Source organism: Orycteropus afer, unplaced genomic scaffold (assembly GCF_000298275.1).
Source record: "Orycteropus afer afer isolate SDZICR_OR568_19922 unplaced genomic scaffold, OryAfe1.0 scaffold00263, whole genome shotgun sequence".
Lineage (NCBI taxonomy): Eukaryota > Metazoa > Chordata > Mammalia > Tubulidentata > Orycteropodidae > Orycteropus > Orycteropus afer.
The window spans coordinates 160,741-174,127 of record NW_006921850.1 but is presented as its reverse complement, the minus strand read 5'-3'; the positions used below and the strand labels follow the sequence as shown (position 1 = coordinate 174,127).

Genomic DNA, 13,387 nt, shown 5'->3' with positions numbered 1-13,387 from the left:
AAAAAAGAAGAAAATGTTGCTCAGTCCTTCACTACCCTCACAATTCTTCTATGCCTGAGGACATCACTGCAGCACTTATCTCACTGAGACCCCCAATCTATCTCATTGAGGGTCATCTCTTTTATCTCTGACCCTCTACTTTTACAAGCAGGATATCTTTCTCCAGAGAATGGTCCCTTCTGACAACATGACCAAACCAGGTCAGGCAAACTCTGGCCATTCTTGCTTCCAATTACCATTCTGGCAGCACTTCTTTCAGTACAGATTTCTTTGTTCTTCTGGCAGTCTATGGTATTTTCAATATTCTTTGCCAACACCACAATTCAAAGTTATCAGTTCTTCTTTGGTCTTCTTTATTAACTGTCCAGCTTTCACATGCACATGAGATGACCGACAATACCATGGCTTGGATTGTTGTTGTTGTTATTTGCCGTCGAGTTGGCCCCGACTCATAGCGACCCCTCCTTGGGTTTCCGAGGTGCACCTTACTCTTCAAAGTGACAGCTTTGCTCTTTAACACTTTAAAGAGGTCCCTTGCATATCTGCCAAATACAATATGACATATGATTTCTTGACTTGTTGTTTCATGAGTATTGACTGTCTTTCCTTTTTAGTTTTCTAACTCCAGGTCTGTGTTAGGTTGGGTTCTCTAGAGAAGCAAAACCAGTAAAACTTATATATACATATAGAGAAAATTTATCTTAGGAAAATGGCTAACATTTATATAGAAGTTGGCAAGTCCCAAGTTCTTGGATCAAATGTCAAGCTGGAGGCTTTTCCCAATTCATGCAGCTGCAGGGGCTGATGAGCTCAAGGCTGGCAGGCAGTACCGGCTGCTGACACCAACGAATGATGAATATAAGATCTCCAGGCCAAATGGTGGATTGTTCGCTCACAGACAGTTGTAGGCAGCACAACAGGATCCTGGTCCAATGAAGAATGTCTCTTTTCCCAGAAACTCCTTTTCAATGGATTGGCTACTCAAAAGATATACATCTTATCCCATCATGGGAATAACCCACATCACAATTGCTTAAACCACACAGAATTGTGGTCCAGCCAAGTTGACACACAGCTCCAACTATCACAAGGTCTTTGCACATTTCATTATTTTACTTGGTTCTCTCAAGCTGCCCTTTGAAATCTTCTGTTCATCTCTTTCATTTTAGCATTTGTTCTATTCACTTTAGCTACTTTATGTTCATGAGCAAGATTCAGTCTCTTCTGACATCCATTTTGGTCTTTTCTTCCTTTCCTGGCTTTTTAATGAATTTTTGCTTTCTTCATGTATGATACTCTTGATGTCACCCCACAACTTATCTGGTCTTCAGTCACTGGTGTTCAACGTGTTAAATCTATTCCTCAGATAGCCTCTAAATTCAGGTGGGATACAATCAAGGTCATATTTGGCTCTCTTGGACTTGATTTTCTTCACCTTCAACTTGAACTTGCATATGAGTAACTGATGGTCTGTCCCACAGCCAGCTCCTGGCTCTGTGGTGACTGATGATATTGAGCTTCTCCATCACCTCTTTCCACAGTTGCAGCTTACGTGATTCCTGTGCATTCTATCTGGTGAGGTTCCCATGTATAGCCACCATTTATATTGTTGCAAAAAGGTATTTATAATAAATAATTCACTGGTCTTGCAAAATTCTATCATGTGATCTCTAGTGTCATTTCTATCCTCAAGACCGTATTTTCCACCTACCGATTATTCTTCTTTGTTTCCAACTTTTGCATTCCAGTCACCAGTGATAATTAACACATCCTGATTGCATGTTTGGTCAATTTCAGACTGCAGAAGTTGGTGACAATCTTCAATTTCTTCATCTTTGGCTTTATTGGTTGGCAAGTAAATTTGAATAATGGTGGTATTAACTGGTCTTACTTATAGGCATATACTTCAAGGATAGATTTTGAAATTTTTTTTTATGATGAATGTGACACCACTACTCTTCAATATGTCATTCCTGGCATATGATTGTCGGATTCAAAATGGCTAATACCAGCTCATTTCAGCTCACTAATACCTAGGATATCAACCATTAGACATTCTGCATCATTTTTTACAACTTCCAGTTTTCCGAGATTCATACTTTGTACATTCCACATTGCAAGTCTTAATGAATCTTTGCAACTTTTCTTCTCATTTTGAGTCATGCCACATCAGCAATGAAGGTCCCAAAAGCTTTATTCCAACCACGTCATTAAGGTTAACTCTACTTTGAAGTAGCAGCTCCTCCCCAGATGTATTCTGAGTGCATTCTAACCTGAGGAGCTCATCTTCTAGCACTATATCATACAGTTTTTCATTGCTACTCATAAATTTTTTCAGTGCTATATCAGGTAACACTTCACTGCTAATCATAAGGTTTTCAGTGACCACTCGGGTGTCAGTCTGTTGTTCTGAGGTGGCTTGCATGCTGCTGTGATGCTAGAAGCTACGTCATTGTTATTTCAAACATAAGCAATGTCACCCATGGTGGACAGGTTTCAACAGAGCTTATAGACTAAGACAGAGTAGGAGGAAAGATGTAACAGTGCACTTCTGAAAAAAATGGCCACCGGAAACCTTATGAATAGCAGTCCCCATCTGCAGATGTTGTTGTTGTTGTTATTTGCCATCAAGTCGGACCCAACTCACAGCGACCCCTCCTTGGCTTTCCGAGGCAATATCACTATGGAAGTAGATTGCCCAATCTTCCTTCCGAGGAGTGGCTGGTGGGTTTGAACCGCCAGCCTTCTAGTTAGCAGTCAAGTGTCTTAGGCACTATGCTACCAGAGCTCCCCCATCTATAGATACAAGAACTTATTTAATTCTCTTGCCTTTCCATTTAGAACACTCTTTTGAGTGATACTTGCAAAGCTGGTGTGACAGGGACGAAGTCTCAGAGCATCTGTTTGTTTGGAAATGTTTTGATTTCCCCTTTGTTTTTGAATGACAACTTTGGTGAATAGAGAATTCTTGGTTGACAAGTGTTTTCTTTCAGGTTTTTGTTTGTTTGTTTTTTAATGCCTCTCCATTGTTTTCTGGCCTCTAGAATTTCTGGGAAGAAAGCTGCACTGATTCTTATAAAAGCCCTTTGGTATGTTACATTGTGTTTTGCTTCTTTCAGAATTGTCTCCTTGTCTTTGGTTTTTAAGAGTTTCATTACGCTGTAACACAGATTTTATTTTTTTGTGTGTCTTCAAATTAGGGTGGTTGTAGATTCCTCTATCTCCAAGTTTGGCTCTCTGTTCAGGTCTGGGAAATCTTCTCAGATTATCAATTATAAAGTCTTTTCTATGCCTTTATTGTTGTCATGGTGCTCTGTGATTCCAGTGATTCTAATGTTAGATTTCTTCACTAATTCCCACATTTCCTTTTGGATTTATTCATTTTTCTTTCTTGTCTTTTTTCTTTTTGGACTTCATAAGATCAGTTATTTTGTCTTATAGCTCATTCAATCTTCTGTCTGTTCTACTCTATTGCTGAGTGTTTCTCTTGCTTTTTTTATTTTAGTCGCTTTATTCTTCAGTTTCAGTAGTTTTCTTTCCTTTTTATTTTTGATGCTTTCAATTTCCTTGTTGAGTCTCCCATTTTGATCCTCCATTTGTTGTCTGATCTCAGCTAGTTTGTCTTCTGTGTGCTTTTTGCTTTCTTTAAACAGACTTAGCACCATAGTCTGAAAATTATCAGTTATTTGCATTAGCCTGGCCTACAAAAATGAGAAATTTCCCCTTCTTCATGCTTTGCTTCTGACTGGTTCTGCTCTTATGATTTTGTGTGTTTTACTATCTTCAGTTGAATTGGGACATTTTTTCTTTTTTTTTTTTTTTAACTTTAATGTTGTATTTATTATATTCTAGTTTTTTCAGGAAATTTTTCTAATTAGGCCCTCTGGTAACTCAGCTTCTATGTGCCTGGCTACCAACTGAAAGGCTGGGGTCTGCACCCACCAGATATGGCTTCCTGACTCTGTAACAACTCACAGCCCTGAGAACCCGACACGACAACTACACTCTGCCCCAAAGGGTCTCTATGAATCAGAATCAAACTAGCAGCAGTGGGCTTGGCATCTTCTGTTGAGAACCAGTAGAGTGCAATCTCATCCTCAGATTTCTTAAGTGCTGATTCAGGATCTCTGGATGGTCGACCTGTAGAATTCAATAAGCATGCACAGAAGTGGGGAATTTAGCTGGTTATAACCAGCTTGACTAAATGTTGGGGCTCGACTTCTCTGTGGTTAAGAAGGGGCTCTCTAGGTCTTTCCCTCACAGGTGTCCTTTCACGGGCTCTCCTATGGTATCCTATTACGGGGACAGAGCTAGCCATTTCCCTCTGTGTCACTCGTTGTCCATAGTAATCCTCTCCACCAAGTGCCCCTGCAGTTTCTCTCAGTCCAAGTGCCCATCCATCTAGAGCTTCAGCATGATTCAACAGCACTCTCTCACAGTGTCATGGTCTCCCTTTGCACCCTCCCAATTTCCTAGCCCATGAACCCCCATGGCCAATTTTCACTGCCTTTAAAAACTGGGCTACTGCTTCCTCAGATCAGGGCACTTTCTGTGTTCCCTGTTTGTGGTGTTGCCCAGGCCTATCCAAAAATGGCTGCAAAGAGCAAGTGCTCCCAATGTTAGCAGGTAGGTTCTTCAAGCATCTGTGCCCTTCCCACTCCTCCTTTCCTCTGCTTCTAGACTCACTCCAACTTTCTAACACCTCCGCTGCTGCCCAGAGTTCTGAGATCTCAGACCGTTCGTGTTTTTATTCATTGTTCTGTGGGTCAGTTACTATGGGAGTAAATGAGAATGTCTACTCTCTTTGCCCTCTTTCTCCAACCCTCCCAGGGCTATAAGCCTTATGGGAGCAGACTGCCACATTTTTCTCCTGCATCATGGCTGCTGGTTTCAAACAGCTAACCTTTGATGAACAGCTGAACACTTACCCCCTGCACCTCCAGGGTGCCTTTCTACTCATAGTGATACTGATTAAACTGATAAAGATTCATTCTTTATATTATTAAAACACACTAATAAAATAAATACTCAAAAGGACCAATTTTTAGCATAAACTCTAGCCTGTACATTATTTTAAACTGGATACTTACTACATCGAACTTCTGAGTAATGTTCCCCTGGACATCAAGTAAATAAACCTTGCCGTAATGTGTGCCCAATGACAAAAACTGTAAGAAAAACAGAGGGACCAGAAAATTAATATAGCGTTAGTACTTAATTAGTAATAAAACCAGTTTCAAAGTCAAAATGCATAAGGTGTGAAAGATATGTAAAGTCTCAAAAGACGCACATTCCTTGGAGAAGACTTGTTTCTGGCTTCACTGAAATAACACAACAGGGCCAGAGCTTATTTTATTGTGATAGTGGCAAGCTGGCTGTCAGAATGAGTCATGAGGATCCTCATCTACTGACAACTAATAGTGTATGCAGTCTGTACACAATGCCTGATGGACTGAGGCAGTAACTTAAAAATGCAGCTGTGAAAGCATTACCAACCTACAGCTGAACTCAAAGTCAGAAGGGAATGATTAAGAAACTCCCTCTAATTTATGGCAAATGTGTAAATCTGTGCTATCATTTATATAATGCACAGAGAACCAACAAAATATTGGGTAATAGAATGGAAAATCCTTGGCATACTGAGGAATGAAAAACCGCAGATGTACTTCAGTTAGCTTTAGAATGCTTCTATAAAAACTTAGTTCATAATAATATTGAGTATAAACATTTATATGCTAAGGCAAAAATATTTTTTCCTGTAGCAAAATAACTGCTGAGCTATATATTCATTTTATGCTATAGAACAGGGGCATAATTCTCACTGTTTCTTTAATTCTTTGCACTGATCCTAAACAAACCAGAAGAAACTTTAGAACTACCTGAAATGTGACATTAGATTTTTTTCTTCTTTTTCTTTTTTAAGTTTGAGCATTACTCAAATAGTCCCAAATTCTCTATATTTCCTGCATGTGAGCTTGCTTCATTGCAACTTATAATGAAATGCTCAAATTTACAGGCACTGCTAAGCGTTTCAGTCATGCAACACAATCTTTAAAAAAATAATCTTACAGAAAGCGAAGATTTAAAAGGATTTACCAAAATGGAGTTGCTTAAAATGAAATTTCAGTGCAGGCACTTAAAATATGTAGCTACATTAAAAAGGAGTCACAAAAAGGGAAAGAAGGGGTTCATTAGAAATTCACCCCTGCAATGTCTTTCACTCCTGCAAGGTTGCCTCTTTACAGGAAGAAAAAAGTCCCCCGGGTAAAAAATCAATACTGGTTAATAAAACATCAGGTGTGCAGACATAACTAGGTATGATGATTCCACTGCACAGGCCTGCTTGAGTGCACCAGGTGCCATGACGATTAGTCATCCAGGGCAGACAGCAAGCCTGGTGGAAGTAGCAGGCTTCAGCACTGGGAGAGGAAAGGGGAAAAGGTAATTCTGGGGGGAAATTAGTCTGAATATTTAAACCAAACAGGAATGTTTTCTCCAAAGCAAAAGGAAAAAAAAAAAAAAAAGCAGCAGCATTCTAATCAGAAATAGAAGATTCAAATGGTTATAATTTTTCTCCACAGTGACATTTTGACAATATTTGTATAGAAAAATACCAAATATACTAGCTACAAACTATGCTCTACTTTCTTCTGAGGCTATCTCTGGTAAGAGAATGAGTCTTACAAGCTTATGTACCTCCAAGTATCTGACGGTATTGATTGGCCTCATAAATACTGTATCTAGTTTGTTGGAAAATTAAAGAAGTACAGATCCTTAAAATGTCTTTAATATTGTGTCATTCTTTAAAACCTCTGAAAAGGTGATTTTTGCACTTACTATTCTAATTTATCTCATGGAAGTTTTAAAGGTTCTATACCAGGAACTTTACTCAAATATCAGTTCATTTCCCGTTTTTGGGGGGAAGGGTGGGATGGGGTGTCAAAGTTACTATTCATTCATTTAATATTTAAGATAAACAGGAACTATAAAATTATTAGTTTGATTTTAGAATTTTAGCCTAAAACTATAATCACTTTAGGAGAATTTTGAAAAAAAAATCATAGAGATTTTTATGAAAAGTTGTCTTTTATTTGTTGTTGTTGTTATGTGCCATCAAGTCGGACCCGACTCATAGTGACCCCTCCCTGGGTTTCTGATGAGGTATCCCTACAGAAGTAAACTGCCCAATCTTCCTCCCGAGGAGTGGCCGGTGGGTTTGAACCGCCAGCCTTCTTGTCAGCAGTCAAGTGCCTTAAGCACTACACTACCAGAGGTCCTGTCTTTTATTTAGGGGGAAAAAAAAATCATCATTTAGGTTAATTATTCATTATGTACTTACTCTTCAAAAATGACCATATTCCTAAAAGTTTATTTAACTACAAAATTAGGGATGAGTCATATTTTCATTTGCTAATATTCTGCAACAACTTGAAATTTTTTAAGAAAGCCACAAAAGCAACAGAGCATAAATGCAAATCTTTTAAATTGGACTCTACTTCCAGCTATTAAAAGCCTTTAGCTTTTGTAACTCTTGAATACTTTTAAAAGCCTAAAAGCACTTAAAATTCAGAATGGCACAAGAATAAGTATAATTTTATTAGCCCCTTTTGTTTGATTACAAAAACTTTATTCATTTAATAAACTATCCGATTAGGCATCCAATCAATCCCTCTGCACCATTAACTAAGCACAACTGATTTTACTTGAGTGCCTTGACTTTGGGTAAGAAAACAAATAAGCAGAAGGGGTGATAAGCAGTCTTTGGATGCCACAAAAGAAATGAAAAGTAGCACTTTTCAAATTTCGCCAGTTGTATAATATTGTCTAGCTTTCACATAGTGACTTATAGTATTCAAACATCAGAGAAGGAGTCTTCAATTACACGTGAAGAAATAAATTCCAGATGATGTCACTTTTCTGGAAACAGTCAATGAGTGGCAAGCTAGGGAAGAATTAAGAGTCAAAATAGTCTCAATCGGATCACAATCCTCTTCGATAGAAACATGAACCTCAGATTAAGAGTGCATGTTCTACAAGTTACCATTGATTGCCTTTCCCAACCATCAGGCTCTTCATCCAAAGTGGTTTAAGCAGGGAGTTAATAAAGTCTGATCTCAAAGCAGGCCAACTTTGTTCTCCAATTGTAACACTTTCCTAACACACATGCAATTTAAAGAGTAGACCCACTGCCACTGAGTAGATTCTGACTCACAGATACCCTACAGGACAGAGCAGAACTGCCCCATAGGGTTTCCAAGGCTGTAAATCTTTATGGAAGCAGACTGCCTCATCTTTCTCCAATGGAGCGGCTGGTGGGTTCAAACTGCCAATCTTTTGGTTAGCAGCTGAATGCTTTACCCACTGCACCACCAGAACAAGTGATAGTTTTTCCACTTGCTATAAATCTACTTATTGTCTATTTTCTACCTATTATACCCTTGGGGTATGTTATGTGTATGGGGCGGAGGGTAAATATTTTTTAGTGTTGTTTTAATTTCTGTAGGTGAAGAAGAAGAGCAGGAGTAGGGAAACAAGAGTGACACATCATTGCTTTAAAAAACACCACCAAAAGTATCAGGTCTCCAAAGCATAAACAAACTGAGAATAGAAACCAGTTACAGAGGTATACTCTCACAATGCTACTTTACCTTGTCATGGACTGTCATGCAACTGGCTGCATCCTTCTGAAGAATTTCAGTTACGCCATTGGAAAGCCTTTCATACTTCAGTTTGGGTTCCTCTTCACTCTCTTCTTCCTGAACAAAATGCAGAGAAAATGACAGGCATCTCATATTTACTTGAAACAGACAAAGACCCCAATGCACTTCTCAGGGGGAACCAGAGATGGTTCCCTCAATGATCTTGTTATTAACTACCAGTCACTATGAGTCAGAATCAACTCAACAGCAACTAAAAACAAAAACATAGCTAAAGGTTAAGATCTTCACATTTCATTTTTCCAACTGAGTATATCATCTACTACACTTCACTAGTAGAATAAATTCAAAAATTGAAAAAAGGGGACTATGTTGTTGAAATGATCAACTTTGGGTAAATACAAAATTGCCTGGCATATGCTATTAAAAGATGTATGAGGGGAAAATACTTGTCACTGTGACCCCATAAAGCTACCCAAATAGAAGGTCACAGAAATACTCTTTTCATTGACATTTCTTCCAAATAATTATATGTTTTTCACCTTCCAGATAACAAACATTAGAGCAGCCTGAGGCACATTAATGCTCCCACCCAAAATACCTAGAAGGACTTTAGGAAATATAAAGTATCATTTGCCTAAAGGCATCAAAGGGCTGCTGATGCAACAAGAACTAGAAAGGACAAGATCCAAGGTGGTATAGACATCAAGAAGAGGGAAGCTAGCATTCTGTAGCCACTTTCTCCCCAGAGTTATTTACAAATTCTGGGTGCAGGGCAAGACACTGGGAATCCAAGCCCTGACTGAATAGAGAGATCCTGCTGGAGGGTAGAGAAAGCAGGACAACTGTTGGTGCTTGTGGGGATGGAGTAATAAAACTGCAGACTTGAGGGGTCAAAATGCCAGTGGAAGACAGAGCTAGAGATGTGAGCCTGTTACACAGTTTTCCTTGTAAAACGCTGATGGGATGTGAGGCTAAGAAGTTAAACAGAAAGCCTCCAAAAGCAAACTGTCTTGATGTGCTTATAAGATTAGAATTCAGGAGCCATCACAAAATGGAATGCTGAAGAACACCACAGGCTTTGGTTGTCAGAGGACAGGAAAAATAATTTACCAAAATCTCAATCCAGCCTTTATTCAGTTCAATCCCTGGCTGGATTAAGGTACATAGTTCCTAACCTATCTGCCTAGAAAACGAAAGGATGATTGCTCTTTGGAGAAAGAAAACTATTGGAGTCTCTATAATTTTTCATATACAGTACCAATAATCCAATAAAAAAATTATCAAGTATGCCATGATATAGTATCAAAAACCCCCAAAAAGGGAAAGGATATATGTGTGTGTGTGTGTGTGTGTGTGTGTGTGTGTATATATATAACAACACAACACATAAACACAAACATCATAAAAACAGACCAATGGGTTATCCATACATTGCAGAATACAAAATTTTTAAATAACTATGACTATCCCACTGCCATCAAGTCAATTCCAACTCACATTGACCCTAGAGGGCAGAGTAGAACTGATCTATATGGTTTTCAAGGCTGCAAATCTTTACAGAAGTAAACTGCCTCATTTTGCTCCTGTGGAGTGGCTAGTGGGTTCGAACTGCTGATCTTCTAGTTAGCAGCACTACTGCTAACCACCACAGCTCCTTAACTATGACTAGCAAGTTCAATAAAACACAGAAAAATATGAACAAAATAAATGAAAAGATAGAAATCACAACAGAGAATAAGAATCTGTAAAAAAAAAAAAAAAAAATTTAGAACGGAAATTAAAAACTCAAATAGATGGTTTAATAGAAGATGAGCAAAGCATAAGACAAAACTAGGGAAATAAAAAATAAGTTAATAAAAATATTCAAAGGGAAGCCTAGAGAAGAAATATGAGCAGAAAATACAAAAAAAGATTGAATGAGACATGTGAATAGAACACTACGAAAAAGTCTAAACATACATTGAATTAGAGTTCCAAAAAGATAAGGAAAAAAAAAAAGGTGGGAAGGATTGTAGAAGCAACATTTAAAGAAGTACAGGTAGTTCCCAGGTTATGAGGATCCAACTCAGGGACAACTAGACTTTGCCCTTTAATATTATGTAAACTTGCCCTTACTTTGAAATGACTGAACCAGCCCTTGTTGTTGTTGTTCTTAGATGCCATCAAGTGGTGTCTGACTCACAGCGACCCTATGCACAGCAGAAAGAAACACAGACCAGGTCTTGCGCCGGCTCCATGATCCTTGCTACGCTTCAGCCTGTCATCGCAGCCATCTCATTGACGGTCTTCCCCTCATTCATAGACCCTTCACCTTAACAAGCATGACATCCTTCTCCAGGGAATGGTCCCTTCTGACAACATGACCAAAGTAGGTGAGATGAAGTCTGGCCATTCTTGCCTCCAAGGAGCATTCCGGCTGCACTTCCTCCAGGACAAATTTGTTAGATCTTTCAACAGTCCATGGTACTCTTAGCATTATTCACCAACACAACAACTCAAAGCATCAATTCTTCTTCAATCCTCCTTATTCACTGTCCAGCTCTCACCTGTATATGAGGATTGAAAATATCATGGCTTGTGTCAGGTGCACCTTAGTCCTCAAGGAGACATCTTTGCTCCTCAGCACTTGAAAGAGGTCCTTTGCAGCCAATGTGTCCAGTGCTATACATCATCTAATGTCCTGACTTCTGCTTCCATTGGTGTCAATTGTAGAAGCAAGCAATGTGAAGTCTTTGACAACCTCAATCTTTTCTCCATTTATCATGATGATGCTTATGGGTCCAGCTGTGGGGATTTTTGTTTTCTTTAGATTGAGATGTAATCCATACTGCAGAGTGTATTCTTCAATCTTCATCAGTAAGTCATTCTCACTTACAGCAAGCAAAGTTGTGTCATTAGCATATCACAGGTTGTTAATGAGCCTTCCTCCAATCTTGATGCCATGTTCTTTTTTATATAGTCCAGCTTCTCGGATTATTGGCTTAGCATATAGATTGAATAAGTATGGGGAAAGGATACAACCCTGACACACTCCCTTCTTGATTTCAAACCATGGAGTTTCTGTTCAAACAATAGCCTCCTGGTCAATGTATAGGTTCCTCATGAGTACAATGAAGTGTTCTGGAATTCCCATTCTTCTCAATGTTATCCACAATTTGTTAAGATTCACACAATCAAATGCTTTTGCATAATCAATAAAACACAGCAAAACATCTTTGTGGTATTCTTTGCTTTGAGCCAAGATCCATCTGACATCAGCAGTGATATCCCTTGTTCCACGTCCTCTTCTGAATCAAGCTTGCATTTCTGGAAGCTCTCTGTCAATATACTGCTGCAACCATTTTTGAATTATCTTCAGTAAGATTTTACTTGCATGCGATATTAATGACATTGTTTGATAATTTTCACATTCTGTGGGATCACCTTTCTTTGGAATGGGTATAAATATGGATCTCTTCTAGTCAGTTGGCCTGATAGCCATCTTCCAAATCTCTTGGCATAACCAAGAGAGTGCCTCCAGAGGGGTATCTGTTCGTTGAAACATCTCAATGGGTATTCCATCAATTACTGGAGCCTTATTCTTCGCCAATTCCTTCAGTGCAGCTTCAACTTCTTCCCTCAATATGACTGACTGTTTCTTGATCATATGCCACCTCCTGAAATGGATGAACATTGACCAATTCTTTTTGGTACAGTGACTCTGTGTATTCCTTCTATCTTCTTTTGATGCTTCCTACATCACTCAATATTTTGCCCATAGAATCTTTCAAATTGCAACTTGAGGCTTAAATTTTTTCCTCAGTTCTTTCAGCTTGAGAAATGCTGAGTGTGTTCTTCCCTTTTAGTTTTCTAACCCAGGTCCTTGCACATTTCATTACAGTAATTGGCTTTGTCTTCTTGAGCTGCTCTTTGAAATCTTCTGTTCAGCTCCTTTATCTTGTCATTTCTTCCATTTGCTTTAGCTACTCTCCATTCAAGGGCAAGTTTCAGAGTCTCTTCTGTCATCCATTTTGGTCTTCTTTTCTCATCTTTTTAATGACCTCTTGCTTTCATCATGGATGATGTTCTTGATGTCATCCCACAATTTTTCTGGTTTTTGGTTAATGATGTTCAATGCATCAAGTCTATTCTTTAGATGGTCTCTAAATTCAGGAGGGATGTATTCAAGATCATATTTTGGCTCTAGTGCACCTGTTTAAATTGTCTTCAACTTCAAGTGAACTTACATATGAGCAGTTGATGGTCTGTTCCACAATTAGCGCCTGGCCTTGTTTTGGCTGAAGATATTGAATTTTTCCATCTCCTCTTGCCACAGATGTAGTCGATGTGATTTCTATGTATTCCATCTGGTGATATCCATGTATATAGCCACCTGTCTGTGTTGTTGACAAAATGCATTTCCAATGAATAAGTCGTTGGTCTTGCAAAATTCTATCATGTGATCTCCAGCGTTATTTCTGTCACCAAGGCCAAATTTTCCAACTACCAGTGATTATTCTGTTTCCGACTTTTGCATTCCAGTCACTACTGATAATTAATACATCTTGATTACATGTTTGATCAATTTCAGACTGCAGAATTTGGTAAAAATCTTCAGTTTCCTCATCTTTGGCTTTGGTGGTCGGTCCATAAATTTGAGTAAGAGATGTATTAATTGGTCTTCCTTATAACCATTTTCCCTTGTTACCCTCCCAAGAGGGACCGGGTCTCCGGGAGCAAGGTAAGCA

At 38.7% G+C, this 13,387-nt stretch overlaps 1 protein-coding gene across 1 annotated transcript in view; it reads right to left on the bottom strand.

The window, feature by feature from the left end:
* Positions 1–13,387, bottom strand: part of VPS41 (VPS41 subunit of HOPS complex) — a 284,325-nt gene that overhangs the window by 267,175 nt on the left and 3,763 nt on the right. The window contains exons 2-3 of the mRNA XM_007950103.1: positions 8,649–8,756; positions 5,091–5,168 (exon numbers count right to left, since the gene is read on the bottom strand). Coding sequence (XP_007948294.1) covers positions 5,091–5,168; positions 8,649–8,756 — 186 coding nt within the window. The remainder of the gene's footprint in view (positions 1–5,090; positions 5,169–8,648; positions 8,757–13,387) is intronic.